Source organism: Chaetodon auriga, chromosome 10, assembly GCF_051107435.1.
Source record: "Chaetodon auriga isolate fChaAug3 chromosome 10, fChaAug3.hap1, whole genome shotgun sequence".
NCBI classification, from domain to species: domain Eukaryota; kingdom Metazoa; phylum Chordata; class Actinopteri; order Chaetodontiformes; family Chaetodontidae; genus Chaetodon; species Chaetodon auriga.
Window position 1 is genome coordinate 15536428 of NC_135083.1, and position 17909 is coordinate 15554336.

The 17909-nt window shown below is 42.7% G+C and overlaps 1 protein-coding gene across 2 annotated transcripts in view; it reads left to right on the plus strand.

Annotated features, from left to right (window-relative positions):
- The window catches only part of acot7 (acyl-CoA thioesterase 7), a 51840-nt gene extending 36411 nt beyond the window's left edge, over positions 1–15429 (plus strand). For both annotated transcript variants that reach the window (XM_076742073.1, XM_076742072.1), the window contains exons 8-9: positions 3884–4068; positions 14934–15429. In XM_076742073.1, coding sequence (XP_076598188.1) covers positions 3884–4068; positions 14934–15032 — 284 coding nt within the window. In that variant the 3' untranslated portion in view covers positions 15033–15429. The remainder of the gene's footprint in view (positions 1–3883; positions 4069–14933) is intronic.
- Positions 15430–17909: the final 2480 nt, after the last annotated feature.

The following is a 17909-nucleotide window of genomic DNA, read 5'->3' on the forward strand; positions in this document are numbered from 1 at the left end:
AGTCACCGCTCTTCTCCATTATCCATTACAGCAAAATGCCCAGAGGTACAAAGAATGAGAAGAAAGGCATAAAACTTCAAAAGGTGAATGTTGGATGAAAGGAGATTGCAGGGAGAAGGGAGTGATAAAGGTGAGAGAGAAAGTGTGAGAGACAGGAATAAAGAGAGCAGTGCTGCATATTGAATTCTCAACAATGATGTTCGTGTTCATTGATTTGAAATTTAATTTCATTGATCCAACACGATTTGTACAAAGCTGACATTTAGAAAGTAAAGACGGTAGGTAGAAGTACTCATGTGTGAATGTGAAATCTCTTGGTTTTGTTTCGTAACTTGAGCAGATCAGTGTGGCGATGTGTGAATGGAGGGATTTGTGGTATTGCTGTAGTCTGGATTTAATGAGCTCCAACCAAGAAATGTACTAGCGCCCACTGATTCGCAAGGGGAGGGTGTGTGATCACTGTACCACTCAGACACAGTAGGAAAAACTAGAGCCCATCTTTGGGATGGGATCACACCGGCCATGATGCCAAATCAGTGTGTCGTGGATCAAAGGGATCACATGACATGAGAGAAGTGAGTTTGGAGAAACAGGGTAACTGTGCCAGATCTATTCAATCTTCTCGACATACTTATGTGTGCTGAGATATTCCCTGGTTTGATACTGAATACTCATGTAATAATGTAGTAATGACTACTGAGTACTCATTGGTTGAAATGTCAACATGTTGACAAGTGTGGTCTGGTCTCCAGTGTATGTATAATAAGGCTTGGAAATGCATAAAGTTGTAGAATTTGTCTTGGAGGATTTCTTGGCTTTTGTTTAAATCAAACATTTCCTTGGTGTGGAGTAAATGTACAGTATATGTCTGAATGCGAGGGACTTTCTTTGATTCCTCGCAACAAAAGAAACAATTTCGTTTGCCTAATGTGTTTCTGGAGAAGCTGTCTGAAGTGAGCGCTGTTATTTCACCTCCATATTGCCTTTTCCCATTCCTTTGTATCTTCTTTGGCCACTCGCTAATTCAAAAATGCAATTTCCAGGAGAGAGAAGAGAAATAGAAGAACCTTAACTCACGCAGGACGTAGCTAAAATGGCAAAACTGTTGCTCAAAGGTATTGCAATCCCATCTTAGTGCACACAACACGAAGCACTGGCACTGACTCGCCTCCCAGCATCGAACAGCGCCTCAGAGGTCGGACTCGTCGGATGACCTTCGGGTCCAGCATCTACTTTCTGCATGAATCAATTATTAATCATGATGGTCTTCAAAGAATCACCCAGTCTCATCAAGGCTCATTTTTTGTGTAATGTCATTGAGCAGAGCACGCTTCACTGAGCCTAATACATCTGTGTCAGAGGTAGTTTACTTGAATGAGACTGGACTCGCTCATGGCGGAAACATGTAAAAACACTCAAGGGGCCAACAGCAAGGGAGAGAATAAATACTTTCAGTGTGCTGTACGTGCTGGGCGAGCAAGCTGCATAGAAACGTGACTTTGCCGTACCTCATCCTGAGTTCTTACACAATTACTGCACTTAATCACCTTTTCACACGTATTCACTGAGTGGGATTTTCATTACCTTGATGTCACTTCTCAAATGTCAAATCTCTTAGCAGAATTTCAAAGCCTCTCTGATGAGGGGTACCAATAAATACACCCATTTAGATGACTTTTTCTTATCACTCACCAAAATTATTTAGACCTGTCTAATTTTTCCCCAGTGCACAGAAAACTGCCTAAAATAAATAAAAATACAAACGTTAGAACTGGATACTAGCTTCTAAGATGGCGCCTCTTTATTCCAATGAAGGCTGGGAAGAAAGAAAGAATGTTAAACAACTGAAGACCAAGAACACATAAAAGTTGAAGAGTTGCAGAAGTAGTTGCATTATGACACATTAAGGTTCACTTTTATGTTTTTCACAGGGCTGAGACATTATTTCTTATGATTTTTTGCCCATAGTTTCAGTTTGTGGATAGTTGTTTTCATTTCGTACACTTCAATGTGCTTGTTCATTCTCCAGTCTTCAGGAATGCAGTCTGAGGGTTCACGCTCAGGGATATCTCCAAAATATTTTTTCAGAAAGAGAAAGACTTTCATCTGGTGTGCATCTCTGTTCCCATGGTCCAATGTTCCCCAGTTCAGTACTCTGTTAACACACCCTAACCCTGGGGCCATGAGACCCTTCATCATGTTCCTATTCCGTGCCATATAAATCAGGGGACTGTAGGACCCTGCAAAGAAAGGAATGACTCTACTTCATCCAGCAGGCTGTATACACAGAGAACAAGTCCACATACCTAATTGACAAAAGAGGTTGTTTATCAGTGCCGTCTAAACCAACCATATGTTACAAAATCAACTCGTGAGCATTGTCTGATCTGCAGCATCTTGACAACATAAAACTACGTGGTTAAAGAAGGATTGTGTTCATGATTTAAAGACAGAGACGCTTCCTGGCAGGAGTGGAAACAAACAATGGCCTCTGGTGCCCTTCTGCCTGTTACTGAGAGACTGCAGCCATTATTTCAGTGATCAATCAAACAAGCAACGTTCATTTTTGAGGACAGTCTTCAAACTCTCGCATGAGTTTTTTGAAGAGTTGCCTGCACGAGTACAAGAGAACAACAGTTAAATTTGAAGCCTGATTCTCATAGAAACTGTTTGCAGCACGTACTTTGATAAAAGCCTTTTTTCTTTTTCCATGTACGTCGTCTATTATTTACGACTTTGACTGTTTTATAAGATCTCAGTCACATACTCAAGATCTGTCTCAGACTGCAGGGATAACACCTTCTCCCCTTGTCTCCATGGCAACAGCAGTAATAATACAGTACAGGCACATCAGAGAGAATAAAGAAACACATCAGCAATGCCCAGTACTGTTAGTTGACTGGTTTTTTTTCCACCTCCCTGCAGTGACAAAAGGGGAAGAGCACAAATTTTTGATGAGTCAAATGCATTAGATGGATTAGATGGAGCTCAGGTTGAAATCAGAAGTGGAGTAGAGGGTAGCAAATGCTCTGCGGCAGTGGACATGATGTGTCGTCTTAATACACAGTTAGAAGATTAACATCGTTAAAAAAAGCTGAAATGCAGCTTTATTTGCATGTATTGTCTAACTTTCCTGTCTTACTTTAAGCACACCAAAGATTTATTTATAAATGGATTCATCTGAAACTTCACAGTAGGAGAGATTGATCAGCTGTAGTCAGTAAATTCATCATCGGACCGCTCCGCTCTGCTGACTCTCTCAGTGGAACGCACTCCAGGAAGTTCATGATGCAACAATGTGAAGTTGATTGCAAGAGCAGATCTGAAGTTTTTCTCCGCCGACCGCATCATGGTGCCAGCTCGTTTCATGCTTGTTTTGTGTTCACTGTATATGTGAAGGTCCTTCGTTTGATTTCAGCTTATATTATGTAAAGCTGGAGTGGGACTTTTACATAGAAATACCTTTGCCAAAACAAGTTCACACATACTGATTAAACCTGTCACCACCTGGTAAATCTCTGTATTTCGCAGTATTCCCGAGTTTATAATCTGGTGATGGCAATGACTGGTGTAACAGAGCTTAAGTATGGAGCATCAGTAGTGACGGTCTTGGCTGCAGCAACTAGTGGTATGGCGGTGCGTATGGCGTCATAAGCACATCAACAGTGTTTATGTAATTACCCTCACTGCCAGAAGGGGGATTCAAACTTGAAGTGAAATGGCATTAAATCCAGTCGAATGGAGTTCGAGACTTTCTTCTGTCCTTACTGAAATGAAAATGTTTTTTATGGCATCTTATTTAATGTGTGTTTAAAAGCACTGAAAAACAGTGTACTGTATGATCAGCAAACTCATTTTTCTCCTCTTCCCTCGTCTCTCCAAGGCTGCGTGGTGACGGTGGTGGGGCGGCTCACATTCGTCAGTAACAGGTCGATGGAAATTGAAGTGCTGGTAGATTCTTCCCTGCTGGTGGAGGCAGGGGAAGAGAAATATCGCGCCGTCTCGGCCTTCTTCACCTTCATCTCCTTGGACAAGGACAATAAGCCTCTGCCTGTCCCTCCTCTGAAGGTTGGTACCATCCAGTCTCTGCTTTCTAAAGTCTGCCAGTTTATCAAAACCTGAATGTAGAATGAATTTGATCCTATACATCACATAGGGCTGCATTTACACAGACTGACAGTCAATCATTGATTGTTTGTCCACCACGTATGGTGCACCTTACTGGATCTAACAGGTTGATTTTTAAATCTTTCTCAGTATTGTATGGTGAAAAAAGCAAGTCATGAATTTATGTCATGCCTTCCTGCTGAGTCTGTACACTCTTTTGCGGTTTTGTTTAGGATGAACGCTGTCCTCAGATGTTTTACTGAATTAAAAAGCATGATTAAATATAAACTTCACTTTAAAGACCAGACACGCATGAATTTTCTGTATTTTTGCCAAGAAGGCTCAGCAGAAAGTATTTTTATGGGCTGTCAAAAATGTTGTTCTCCATCTAGCTTGCTGTGAAACTTGGAAATTCAAGTGGTGGATTCTTCATCACATCCCAATCTAATATTCACAGATAGTTGCGTTCCCTCAGTCAGTGACACATGTGATTTGTGGAAAGCTCAGCCCATGAGAGACACATCAGTGTCTTTTCAGTGCATTAAATTCTTTGCTGTGTCTGCGATTTATCCTTAAGCACTGAGGGCTGAATGCTAATAGCTCTACAACATCCGTGGACATCAAAGTCCGGCTGACTCTGCACTTTTTTGCCAGGATGTAAAGTGTGCATGTTTACCTGCAGACTGGAGAGAGGCGCCCCTTGTTTGTTCTGGCTCGGCAGTACACAATGATCCAAACCCTGTTTATATGCAAACACTGTACGCGCAGGCCATCTGTTTAACTCAGCACATTTAAATCATTTCCTGGCGCCACTTGCTCCCCTGATTATCTATGTGATGATTGCTTTAAAACTCGTCCAACTTTTGTTTGGATGCAGGATTTAGACAATAGAGGAGCATTTCAAATCACTTTCAGAGCCATAAGTAAAGCATTTAGTGGGTTGAAATGAGTTTTAACATTAACATTTATTTCATGTTAAAGATTATGGCAGCAGTTCATTATTATGTTTGATGTCACTGGACACTTCCTGTGTAGCTGAAGGGTTGAGATGATGCCTTGTTCAACCTGGTATGAACAAGTTTACTGATGCATTTAATAATGAGTGGGTTTATGGTCAGTGGTTTTATGCTGAGTGCGCAGCTTCAGTGAAATTTGACATACTAACAGCAAGTCTTTGTTCTCTCAAGTGCACAAGTGTACAAAATTTAGAGAGTCTGCACCTGAGCTAATCATTAAACTTTAAGCATGTGCAGAGTACTGAGTAAGTCAGGAAAATGCATTAAAAGTTTAGAGTCGCAGAAGTCAATCACAAAGCTGTTTTCTGGGTTAACCTGCATCTATCCACTTATAATAACGAACCAAAACATCTAGAAAAGAGATACCATGTGTATACTACAAATAGCTGTCTCAGTCACACTGAGATCTTAAAATTAAAAGTGGTTCATAACAGCATGTCCTGCCGTATTTCTGGTAACACAAGCATGTAATGAGAAATTTGTAGGAAGAAAGCAAAGCTTGGCTGTGTGGATGAGAGGAAAGTGTGGAAAAGTGCTGTTATAGGTGTGCTGTCATGCCACCAAGTACTACAGTGACCCCTCTTACCATAAACACTCACACACACTTAAAGGTGCAACATCAGCCTTTAACACTGTGACAAGTGTGTGTGAAAACAGACGTCTCTGCTTCTGCCCTTGCCAGACAGAAATGTGCATTGAATGTGCGTCTCTGCTGGTCGGCCTTTTCAAAAGCGCCCGTCAATCCCCCAATTTCCATTTCACAAAGCCTGTGTTTGGTCCGGCCATTGTCCGTCTCCCTCCATGCATTCATTACCTGGTTTTCCATCTCATGCAGGCCACTCATGGCTTTTGTTTTAATGGTAGGGAATTGCAATGATGATTAGAGTCATTGTAATTTCTGTGTTCACCTCAATTTTGTGAAAAGAGAGGCTGAAAAAAAGATCTCGCAGTGATTTTAATAATTCGCCCTCAACACTGTAAATGGAACTGTAAATGGGACTTGGGCTGCCAGGGCCCTGATGTAGCCATGTCAGATAAACAAGGGAAGGAACAAGGAAATTTGTGTGCATGCAAGTACAAGAGAGAAAATTGTGGACAGAGATGCAATATAGACAGACTCCAAGTGTTTGTGTGTAAAAGGAAGACAAATAAAGCTCTGATGCATGTGTTGGTTTGTGTGTGAGAGAGTTGGCTTTCCGTGTGGATGTGCACATGTTTGAACAGATCACTGAGCACAAATGCAGTTGTGTTTATTTCTATGGGTGAGAGAAGCAGGCTGAGGCTCAATCATAGCTATTTCTGGCTTTATAACTATTTACTGAGGGCTTAAACGTGAGATGTGATTGACCCCCAAATGAGGGGGTGTCCATCCAAACTCTTATTGATGGCAATAAACCTATTCATAGATGTCAGTCCCTTAGTGTATAAAGGAGAATCATCACATGGAAATAAGGTTTAACACGTCAGCCGAATTAACACCTGAACAGTACAGGTGGGAGTGTGAGGGATGGAAATGCAATGGTGACATTAATTAGCCTAGTAAGCCAGATAATACAGAGTGGAGCCAAGCGTGAGAAACATTTTGGCCTTGAAGTTTACCTGCAGCCACGACCACCATCCCTTACTCTAAACAGTCCTATCAAATTACATTTCTACATGTTCTTGTTGTGATCACAGACAAATTGGAGTTTCATGGAGGAGTTGTTGGGTCTAGACGTGCTCCATATGCAAAGTGTCCTGAGACAACCTCTGTTGTGATTGGTCTGAGTGACCAATGCTGACATTTTATAAATATATGTGTCACATCAGCCAGCTCCTTATCTGCTGCCACTCTCTCCCTCATCTGCACACCTGCTCAGCCAGCGCACACCTGAGACTAATCACTACCTGTGCCATACTTACGTGGCTCCGTCACACTCACTTTTCGCCAGATTGTTCTTAGACTCTCCAGCGTGTACTTTCGGACAGATTCCCCGTTTTTGGCCCAGCCTGCCTTTGACCTCGTCTGCTCCCCTGTTCCCCGGTAAAGACCCCTGTTTGTGACCCTGACTATGAGTTTCGCCTTGCCCCCTCTGGACCAGAGTATCTGTGAGACTCACGTACTTCTCCGTTCAGCCAGCGCTGCATTTGGATCCTGGTATCTCCGTTACAATATCAATTGAAGTACAATAAATGCTGTTCTTTACTGTTTCTCTGACAACACTCCCCCACAGATCATCCCCCAGAGAACAAAGACTTTCCTCCTCTCTGTTAACATAGCTGATTGCACGAAATGTTTCTTACTAGCTTGTATGGCTTTTGAAGTCTAAGTTGTAAATGTTTACCTGTCAAACAACCATTTATTCTTAAGGGGATGCACCAGCCTTTTTGGCTTTGTTCTCTGTAATGTACCTGCATTTAGCCTGCCATATGTAGTGTGTTAATGCTGAATATACTCCCAAACAGCCGCATACCTGGACAGTTGTGGAAACCACGAGCGCGTAATATTTGTGTTACACTTTTGGTATCCACAAACATGCGCAATAGATCGTCATCTACAGGATTGGCGTGCAGCGAACAGACTGGAGGCAGAGCCTACGTTTACACCCTCTGACTACAAAAATGTACAGAGACCCCGGATGTGTCGTTTCGGTGTTAGTGCTTTCAGTGCCTCATTTTTAGAGTATTCCCTTGTCTTTTTAAAGAAATCATTTGACATTTTGAGAAATACTCTTTTGCTTCTTGCCATGAGTTAGATGACAAGACTGATACCATGAACTGTAAAACATGGACGTAGTCTCCATGATGTCATCCATAGGGTTCTGAAGAGCTGTTGTGACGCTCAGTAGCAGTGGCTCCGATTGGCGCCATGTTTCACAGTGCCTGACTCCACCAAACTTCTGGCTAATCCAAACATGAGCAAAGAGGTGGAGCGTGGGTGGAGCTCAGACGGGCTGAATGAAGCCTGGTTGCTGAAACCTATGGGGACATCTATGACTAACTTGCTTATGGAGCCAGCCTCAAATGACCATTCAAGCACCTGCAATTTTTGGCTCTTCCGTCTTCATTTTTCAGCCCCTAAGCTTGTCTTTTTTCAGCCCCCTCCATTGTTAGTTTAGAATTGCTGGTTTTCTGCTTTTGCTGTCTTTGGACAGAGCCATGCTAGCTGCCTCCAGTCTTTTTGCTAAGATGGCGGCTGGCTGTAACTTTATATTTACCATACAGACACAGGAGTGCTATCAATCCTAGTGCCAAACTATTCCTTTAAAGCATCATGCTCAGTCATGTTGTATGACTTTCTAAAAATAAATGTGACTTCATGCCCTTCCTGCTTCCTTGTCCACCTTGTCCGCCAAAAAATCCCACCAATCTCCCTCATATCATCCTCATCTGCTTGTACTGAAAATCCTCATGTCTATTTATGAAACAAACAATCCTCTGTATGTTTCTCTACTATTTGTTCCAGGTGTTTATTCTTTGCCCAGGCATTATTCTATTGAGGAGGATTTGAATCGTCCTTTTATATTCCTGATACTATTGCTGCTGCCTGGAACACCCTAATTTCCCCTACGAGGCATCAATGAAGCGTTATCTTATCTTCACCAACTTTATGGAAGCCCAGATGTTGACTCATTTTCTCCATCTGTGCTGAAGGTGTTCTTGGGTTTGTCATTTCTTCCAAATCTGCAGCAGTGCAGCACAGGCTTCATGTCTGTCCCTGGCTCCTTTATATAAAGCTCATGTGAGCCAAATTGTTCAATTGAAAGATAAAACAGCCCCATTTCCAACCTTCACCAATGAAAATTTCATGACATTGTGGCAGATTTTGCTTCAGTTGTGTTCTATAAATAGCCTGATCGAAAGGACATCTTCTGCTATTTATGACTGCAGGTGCTTTTCCCCTCATTCTCTCATCTTTGCTTTCTCTTGAGTGAGCCCGCTGCGTTTACTATTTTTAGATTTTCCTGTTTTAGCTCAGCAGGGGGTTAGGGACTCTGTGTGTGTGTGTGTGTGTGTGTGTGTGTGTGTGTGTGCGCAGAGGGGTTGTAGATGGGCTGTCACTAATGCTGAAGTAGGGAAAGAGGACAGCATGAGCAGAAGGGAGGATATTGGGGGGATGCCTCGCCTCTCTGCAGCAGTATCCTTGAAAATGCTGAAATAATGTATGTGCTCACTGGGCCAGAATAGGAATCATCGAAAACACCTTTGAAGAAGCACCTCTGAGCAGCTTATGTCTTTGTTGTATTTCTGATGATTTGAATGGGGTAGCAGTTGCCTGAAGGTTAGAAAAACTGGCTTGTTACCAGAGGGTCAGCACTTTGAATCCTCAGCCGGTGGCCAGTGCATACTGAACACCAGCTGGTGGTGGAAGGATGTGGTTGCACTGAGGTTACACTGGGAAGAGCCCAAGTGTGGATGCATGTTACGGTATGAATGAAAAGGTGGTTGCTGCTCAACCCTGTGTGCACATTCAGCAATCAATTCAAAGACGTCAATACACAGTGAATGACTGAATTCAGTGCTGGCGAACCTGCAGTAGGTTTGGTCCTTCTTACATCCTGCTTTCTCTTTATTTCTCTCCCTTCTTGCTCCTTGTTTCATCTCTCACTCCATCCCTCCTTTACCCTCTTTTCTTCGTCCCTCCCTCCCCCCCTCCCTCCCTCCCTCTGGCAGAGACTCAGCTGGCCTCCCGTGACACAAAAACAAGCCCGGTTGTCATGGCAACCTCCTGTAGTCCACATGAAGTGATGCACATTTATTTTTAGATGCCTCCCATTCAAGATAATCAGCAATGGGTTAACGGGCACGCTCGTGCCAGAGTCGCAGATATTTCTGACTCTGTGGTAATCCGAAGCACGGCACTGAGAGCATGCTGACATTTGTTCTCATCATGCCTCACTCCACGAATCCGTACGAAGCTTTATTAGGAATTTTAGATTTTCATTATGCCTTGCTCATTAATATGCATTGAAGCCTATTATGCTCTGTATCCATAGCCCACTCTAAATAAAAAATGTTGTGAGAGTGTCAATGACACACATTCATAGAGCAAGCACTGCACCGTTCAACCATTTTTGGTGTTTTTAGTCTTGTTTTTAATATCCTACATATTCTACACTGACCCTCAGCAGTGCAGGGGAGGAGGCAGGAAACGTTTAATCACAGGTGGGCCAACAGACACGCGCACAGAGCTGGCCAGGATTAAGACGAAGTTCAGTGGAATGGATCAGGTCTGAGTTCCTCAGATTTTCTTCTCTATTACTTTGAAGCCTTTCAGCAGAACAAAACACTCTGAAAACCATGTCTGTCTCGCTTTTCTTAAAAGTTCTGTTTTAGCCATGCAAATGTTTCTTTCTTTCTACATTTCCCAAAGTATACAAAAGCAGTGTTTACATTGTTGAATAAGTTTTCTCAGGTTGTGATTGGGCTCCATTCATTTCTGAAAATCGACGTTAGGATTTGAAAATCGCTCGAAGCTTTGTGCATCATGTTATCGCTTATGCAACGCTGCTGTTGCTGAAACTGCGATGATGCTCAGATTATTGAAGAATTTGGGATGATTGCTTTACAGGCTGAAGACAGACAGAACAAACTGACAGCACAGAATATTCATCATGACTGAACAGACGGATCCATGGACAGCATCCTTTATTTAACAGGATTTGTTTTATGTCTACAAATGAAAAACCTTTCAGCATTGTCTAAATTGTCATCCTTTGTGTCTTAGTCTCTCCTTCTCTCTCTCTCTCTGTCACACACTAACATATAGGTTAGTATCCAGCCTTATGTCAGTCCAGATGGCTGTTATTTTTCTTGAGCCACTTGCTTACATCTTAGTGCTACTTTTGAGACATTGGCACTTGGATCACATCAGTGCCACTGATGCCCTCTTCCCTCTCTAATAACAGCTTGTGCCAACACAAATGAACCCCTCTGGCATTTTGCTGGCTTTGTCCCAGCAGTCCCTTTTACTAGCCTTGTCCCTGTTCCAGGTTTACACCATTTGGTTTGTCGCACTCCATTCAGCTGTCCACCTAATGGACGACCAGCGCGGCAGGTGAAACAGCTGTTTTTCTTGGCTGTTTGCATTGATCAACCAAGGCTTTGAGGCCTGACTTTGTCTTGGTTCCCAGTGGACGACTTTCAAATAAATAATGTGTTCTTGTGTAATCTATTGCAGATGACCATTTATACGTAGGGATGCAAACATCTCCACAACTATCGGATGGATTGATGTGAAATTTAGTCCAAACGTCTGACTTTGGTGATCCCTTAGCTTTTCATTTTGCCATTATCACTTCAGATTTTTAATTTCACCAGTGCTTTGGTTTATGACTAAATACTAGCTAATAACTTTTCCATCAACCTCAGCTTGTTTACTGCTGATTAGCAAATGTTTGCATGCATGCTGAGCTAATATGGTAAACATGGAAAACATTAGCATCACTATTTTAGCATTGTTTTTGACAGCATGGTGATATTAGCATTTATTCAAAGCACCATTGCACCTGAGCACAGCCTCACAGAGCTGCTATCATGGCTGCAGACTGCGACTTAAGTCTCGTTCAAAGACGAGCACTTGTGTTTCACACAACGTGGGACAAGTATTAACTGTTGCACACACAGTCACTTTGATCGCAATGAAATGTTGTACATGCACGGTGCATGTTCCTTTGTTCAAATATATAATCATTAATATAAAGATGAACATGCACTCAGAAACTCTGCTGTCATTATCATATGATACAGTAACTACGTCTTTCAGTGTTGTTATCTACTACTGTATCCTGGTGTATGCGTGGATTAACTGCAGACTCCTGCAAACTGCCCTCATGATACAGCATGCCTCAGATAAGGTTTGTGAATCGAAACATGGTATCTGTTGTCTTAATGTCAGTTGTACAAGCATGATCTTTTTGTGGGGTTCTGTGTCAGAGTCACTAGTTGTAGCTGATGAGCCTGCATAATCATAGTTATTAGACTGGAGCCACTGTGAGAATACCAATTACTTGGGGACGCCAATCCCGCATGATCTGCATGAGCATAAACATAGGCATGCATCACAACCAAGCAGCAATGCACACAAAGTATAAGCAGGACAAGTAATGTGCACAGACTTACACATGGACAAAAAAGTAGAAACACCAGTATTAAGGCTTTGTAGATGTGATAGCTCTGATGTTACGGTTTACTTGGAACATCGTCTCCTACTGTCAAAGAGTGAAGAAGCCATTTTAAAAGCTAAGCAATGTTAACTGTTATTTGAAAAAGACATTTACTTTGGATTTTGTTTAAAGCATCATTTAGAAGACCTCTTGGAAACTGGTTCATGGGGAGTGAAAATGCATTTTGAGCCAATCATAGCAAAGCAGAAATTGCACATAAATAGCATAGAAATTGTAACGGACTACTAACTCCAGCAGTCAATGTCTACATCAACCTGTCCTTCACCTACACAGTAAGTCTCACATTCTTCTCCTGCCAGACTCATCTGTTTCCTTTGCCTTTAGCAGGTTATATCTCATAATGTTATCAACAGTCTTTCTGTCATTCATTAGCAGTCGTCGTACAGTTCCTTCTAATTGGCGCGTTCACTAAACAATCTAAGGCTGATGCTCGCTATGATTCTGAAAGTGTAATTAAATAATGATCAAGTCCTCAGGGAGAGAGCAGGGTGAGGGAGGGAGAAATGAGGAATATGAGGAGTTTGAAGGAGAGAAACAATGAGACTAAAAGGTATAAATAGCCTGAAGATACTGTTAATAAATATACCATGAAGCTCAAAATAGCTGCCACCACTGTATTTAGTACAGTATGTGCAGGGATGTTCATACAAACCTATAGCTGTCTCTAGAACATTTTGCTCACTTATGATCACGTTAACACCTTGTATCAAGTAACTGTTTGTCTTTGGTGATGGCAGAAAGACACAAGAGTAAAAATTGGTTAATGATAATTGTGAATTTTCACTGGTTTTACTAGTCAAAAGCAGTCTCACCATCTTAGCGTTTTAGTTTTATTTTGCTCTGGTTGCATGGCTGCAGTCCCTCTGAGCTGTTTAGGCTTGTAATGAAATCATTTCAAACCAGTGTTCTGTGTTAAATGATGGATGTCTTTGGTCTGCCCAGTAGCCGTGTTAAAGCAGGATGATTAATAAACCTCTGTTTGGCTCCCAAATCACCTTGTCCTGGCTTATTTTAACAACACTGTAATGACCAGCTCCCTGCGCATTCCACTGCTTTCAGTCCAGTTGGAAATTTCAACTAATCACCTAATATGCCTGTCTAATGACCACACTCTATGAATAGATAAAGACAGTGGATTATCAGACAACTCAAAATATGTTCTAAAAATAGAGGCTTTGTTTGTGTAGCTGTCTGCCTTCCCACATGGCCACAGGTTGGTAATCACTCCAAAATAAATTATTTGCTTTCTGTGCATTAAAGTAGGAAAAACATGGTGAATTGTTACAATTTACACCAACTTTTATGCCACTGTCTGAGCAACACTTCTGTTTAAAATGTCTGAAAATGCTGCTCTCTCTCTCTCTCTCTCTCTCTCTCTCTCTCTCTCTCTCTCTCTCTCTCTCTTATGAAAGTCAATGAACTGGAATTATCCATTACTTTCAGTTGAATGGCAAAAGCAAAATTGACTGAGCAGTATGTTGACTGTTATATAACCAGCATACAACAAACACACTAATACTACAGCTGTATGCTCCTGGACCTACTCCACAGAGAAGATATTCCCACCGCTGCAGTGTTTGTAGCTCAACGTCACTATTTTAATCTTCTCATCACAGTTGAGCCGTGACCCCTGGGCTTGTCCCTGGCATGATGTTTTGCCATATCTGTTACCACCCTGCTCTCTCCATAAACTTTTGTCGGCATTGCTTCTGAGTGGCAGGTGCTCTTGACTCTACCAACCACCTGGTGTGTGCAAAGCAAAGAGCCTCAATCTGAACACGACATTAAAGCTAGTTGTTACATCCAAAAACACAGCCAGTACCGACAGCCCTCCTCTGCTCCCTCGCAACAGCGTGCAGATGAGGGAGTGGGAGAGCGGGCAGCACCATGAAAGAAAGAGTTGACACTGTCACTGGTGGTGGTATTGTTGTTTAAGTCACGAGGTTGCCAGGCGGTCTAATTAAACTGTGCAGGCTAGCAAGTGCATCCTCCCACAACTCTGCAGCCCAAGTGAGCTAAGTGAAAGAGAAAGAGAAGATTTGTTCTTCACAGGCTTGAAGGTGCTTCTCCGAATGAAAACAGAAGTGAAAAAGGGATTGACGGCACCTGCAAATCCAGGGGGGCTTCCCAGAATTCCTGGGTGTGATACCAATATATTTTGTACGGGGTGTGCTAAAACTGATAGAGTCTGTAACACCCTGTTATGGCGGTAGATGATGGTGCTACAGTACAGTGCAGCGGTACAGCTGAAAATATTTTATTTATTCAGCTGGGGGCTGTCAATATCCACATCCACTTTCATGGAAATCTGCAAGTGTTTGATCAAAGTCTAGCAGTCACCGAAAAATCATAGGAATAATCCACTAAACATCCACATGCGGTCCGTGTACTGAAAATGTCTTATAAATCACCTCATGTGGTTTCGTCCAACTTTACCTAAATGCAGTCTACTGCGTAGTTATTGTAGATAATGGAGATAAGATGATGAATAGCAATTACAATAGTGCAGACTGGTAGATTAGATCAGAGCTTCAAGTCCACAGTTAATATAATAACAGCAGGGCAAACATTCTGCCTCATAATATGTGTAAAAGATGAACGTGTCTGAAACCAATTGCTCTGTATTTTCTTCTGTTTCCATCAGATGGACGGAGAGGAGGAGCAGAGACGTTTCGAGGAGGGCAAAGTGCGTTACCTCGAGAGGAAAGCAAAGAGACTCGCAGATAAGGAGCGCCAGCAGTGACGCCACTGCTCAGAGCAGAGCTACAGTATATCAACTCTACACAGCACATACAGTATGAAGGGGATCAAAACCCCGCCTCCTGTTCTGTACCCGTAGCCTCCTGTTAAACCTAAACCTGTGATTATTCTTTTTTCCTGTGCTATGCACCAAAGTGTCCACATATAGCTGTATATGTGTGTAAAAGTAAGAGTACATATTTTTATTGATGTATGAAGACGATTCATGATCACTGTGTAAAGTGGCTGTCTGACTGTATGTAGAAGCAAGAGTGCTGTTTTATTTTCAGATGATTTTTAAGTATGAAGACTCCATGATCAGTGTCAGTGCAAAGTGAGGAGGCGCAAGGAAAATGATGAATAAGTGAGTGAATAATAATGAATAAAAGATCCAAGCGCGAGTCTGGGGCTCTCGCCTCGTGTCCTTGCTAGTTTTGATGATGATGATGATGATGATGTCATTGTCTTGGGCATGCCTTGGCAGAGAGGGCACACGCTATCTATCTTTTCAGCACTGTGTCTTTCACAGAGAAATCAGGGGAGCTCTGGGGCTTTGACTCAACTTGCATCTCTCCCATGCCCCCCCTTCCCCCTCCCTTCCTCTCTGCTCTCCTCCTCCTCCTCTGCCTGTCTGTCACATTCTGACTCCAGCGTTGGCTCTCCCGCTTACTGCCATGTCCTCGTCAGTCTCCATTCTCATTGCAATGTCACTTTCTTCCTCCTCTCATTCACTCCATTTGTCCCCCCGTCTCCCCCAGTCTTCTCAGCATCTCACTCCCTTTGTCTCCAGATGAGGTTTCAGGACTGCTGCAGGAGCTGCAAAGAAATGTGCCTGTACAGGCATCTTTCTCTTTGCATATCTCTTGGGTTTGTGCTTGTGTACACAAAGAAAGATCAGAAAGATGAATCGACGTCAGGAGCAGCCAGAAAGAAATCAATATCCATATGGTCCTGCCGGGACTGAGAAGACTCTGATTATTAACCAGCCATAAAAACTCCTGTTCAAATATTTAGCAGGATTGGTTTTTCATTTGGGTATTGAGAACACTCAAATCTGATTTGTCAGGAGGAGTAGGGAGGCTTCGGTCCTGTGCAACAGATGGCAAAGACTAATTTGAGATCAAAACCAAAGTGAAATTAAAAGATTAAAGCCCAGAGAGCAAGCTCTGTGACGAACAGAGAGCCACACGGCTCAAAACCTCAGCAAAATGCCTTTTTGTTTGGACCTTTGCTCCTCGTGGTACTGTTTTCTTATACAGACAGAAACTGATTTGTCATTGGATTGTGAAGGTTATTGTTTTTTCCCTCCAGTATGTGTGCTTTTCATTTCCCCCATGAAAATAAAGTTAGGCTGAAGCTGCACCGGGGGGATATATCTATTTTTAACCCCAGTGAAGTCGAGGCATCTTGCGGGAGAAGGAGAGCACGGGGAGCGAGAAGAGGGAAAACACAATACAGGAAGACAAGATCCATCTTAGATGGCAAGACAAGACTTCTGGGAAAAATTAGCTTGCTAAAGGCATCTGCCTAATGTACAACATTAGTAAAGGCATGCCTGATTGTCCCTGAAAACCCTCAAAAACAATGTTATTTCTCATCATTCACAGCAATGTTCATTGCTGTCTACAGCCATTTAGGCTGGTAGCAGCTGGCTTTTATACATAGAGACACAATATGGTAACCATGGTTACTTATGTGGAAGAACACACTAGAAATGGAAGAGATGACATTATCAGAAACAGATGTTTCTCTTCCAGCTGCCATCAAAATATTGAAATCTCCTTTAAATTGCATAATTGAAGTCTCACATGTAAATAATCCTTGTACCTGCCATGAACTGCGCCGTATATTCAGTACATTTAAGGCAATGTCACCAGAGGAAGCTGCATTTCAACCTCGTTTTTACCATCAGAGTGCAATGAAATGAAGGCAAAAAGCGGATTTCATCTCGTGTGTTTGCGTCTAAATTAAGGGACCAGCTGCCCTCTCACTGCTGTGTCCCGATGTAGAGAGACTGACGAGGCTACTCAGAAGATGTATGACCCTCTGGTGCAGGAGAAAAGCCATTAAGGACTCTGAAGGAAGGATAAACGATGAAGTGAGGCGGTTTTGAGAAAACTCTCGTCTTTCATTACCGAGTGACCCGCTTTGCAATCCCTCCTCATCTCCATCATTTTCTGACAGCAGGGGTTTGCTTCCACACGAGACGAGACACAGAAACCTGAACCGTGTGCACCCTATCCTTCAAGGTCACTTGTGAAAATATGTCTACCCATTTTTGTATGAGACAGCGAGTGTGTCGGCAGAAGTTGCAGCTGCTCAAAGACACTGTGCTCACACAGAAAATGGTTAAGCAGCTCAATGTTTGCTTTTTTTTGTTAAACTTTGTGCTTCCTGGAACACCTTCACAAAGCACAGATACATTCAGCCCTCCTGTTGTCTGGGCTCAGAGCCAGCAGGGCTTTCCTTGCAGAGGAGTAGGTGATGGGCCGTACTTTGTCTGGCCTGGAACCTCCCTTTCTTTCAGCCACAGGGGACCTCACTGGGAGTACTACTAAATTCAGCTCCCTCTGACTCTAAGGTACACAAACTTGTCCACACAGAGAGGTGGCAATGCTACGAGGACATTGGGAAAGTAGACTGTAAGAGAGCACATCAGCAGGACATTTAAAACAGTGTTAAGTATTAAAGAGCTGCTGTGTCTGTGTTTGTGTGTGTGTGTGTGATCTGGTGTGTGATGGTGGAGCTGACGGTGAGGGTGGGGGCAGCCTGGTGCCAGCGGAGCCAGTGGGCGGGAATGCCTTCTGTTGCTTTTTACTTCCAGGTCACCTAGCATCACACAGGAGAGGCTAGAGATGGACAGTCTGATTCTTTTAACAAA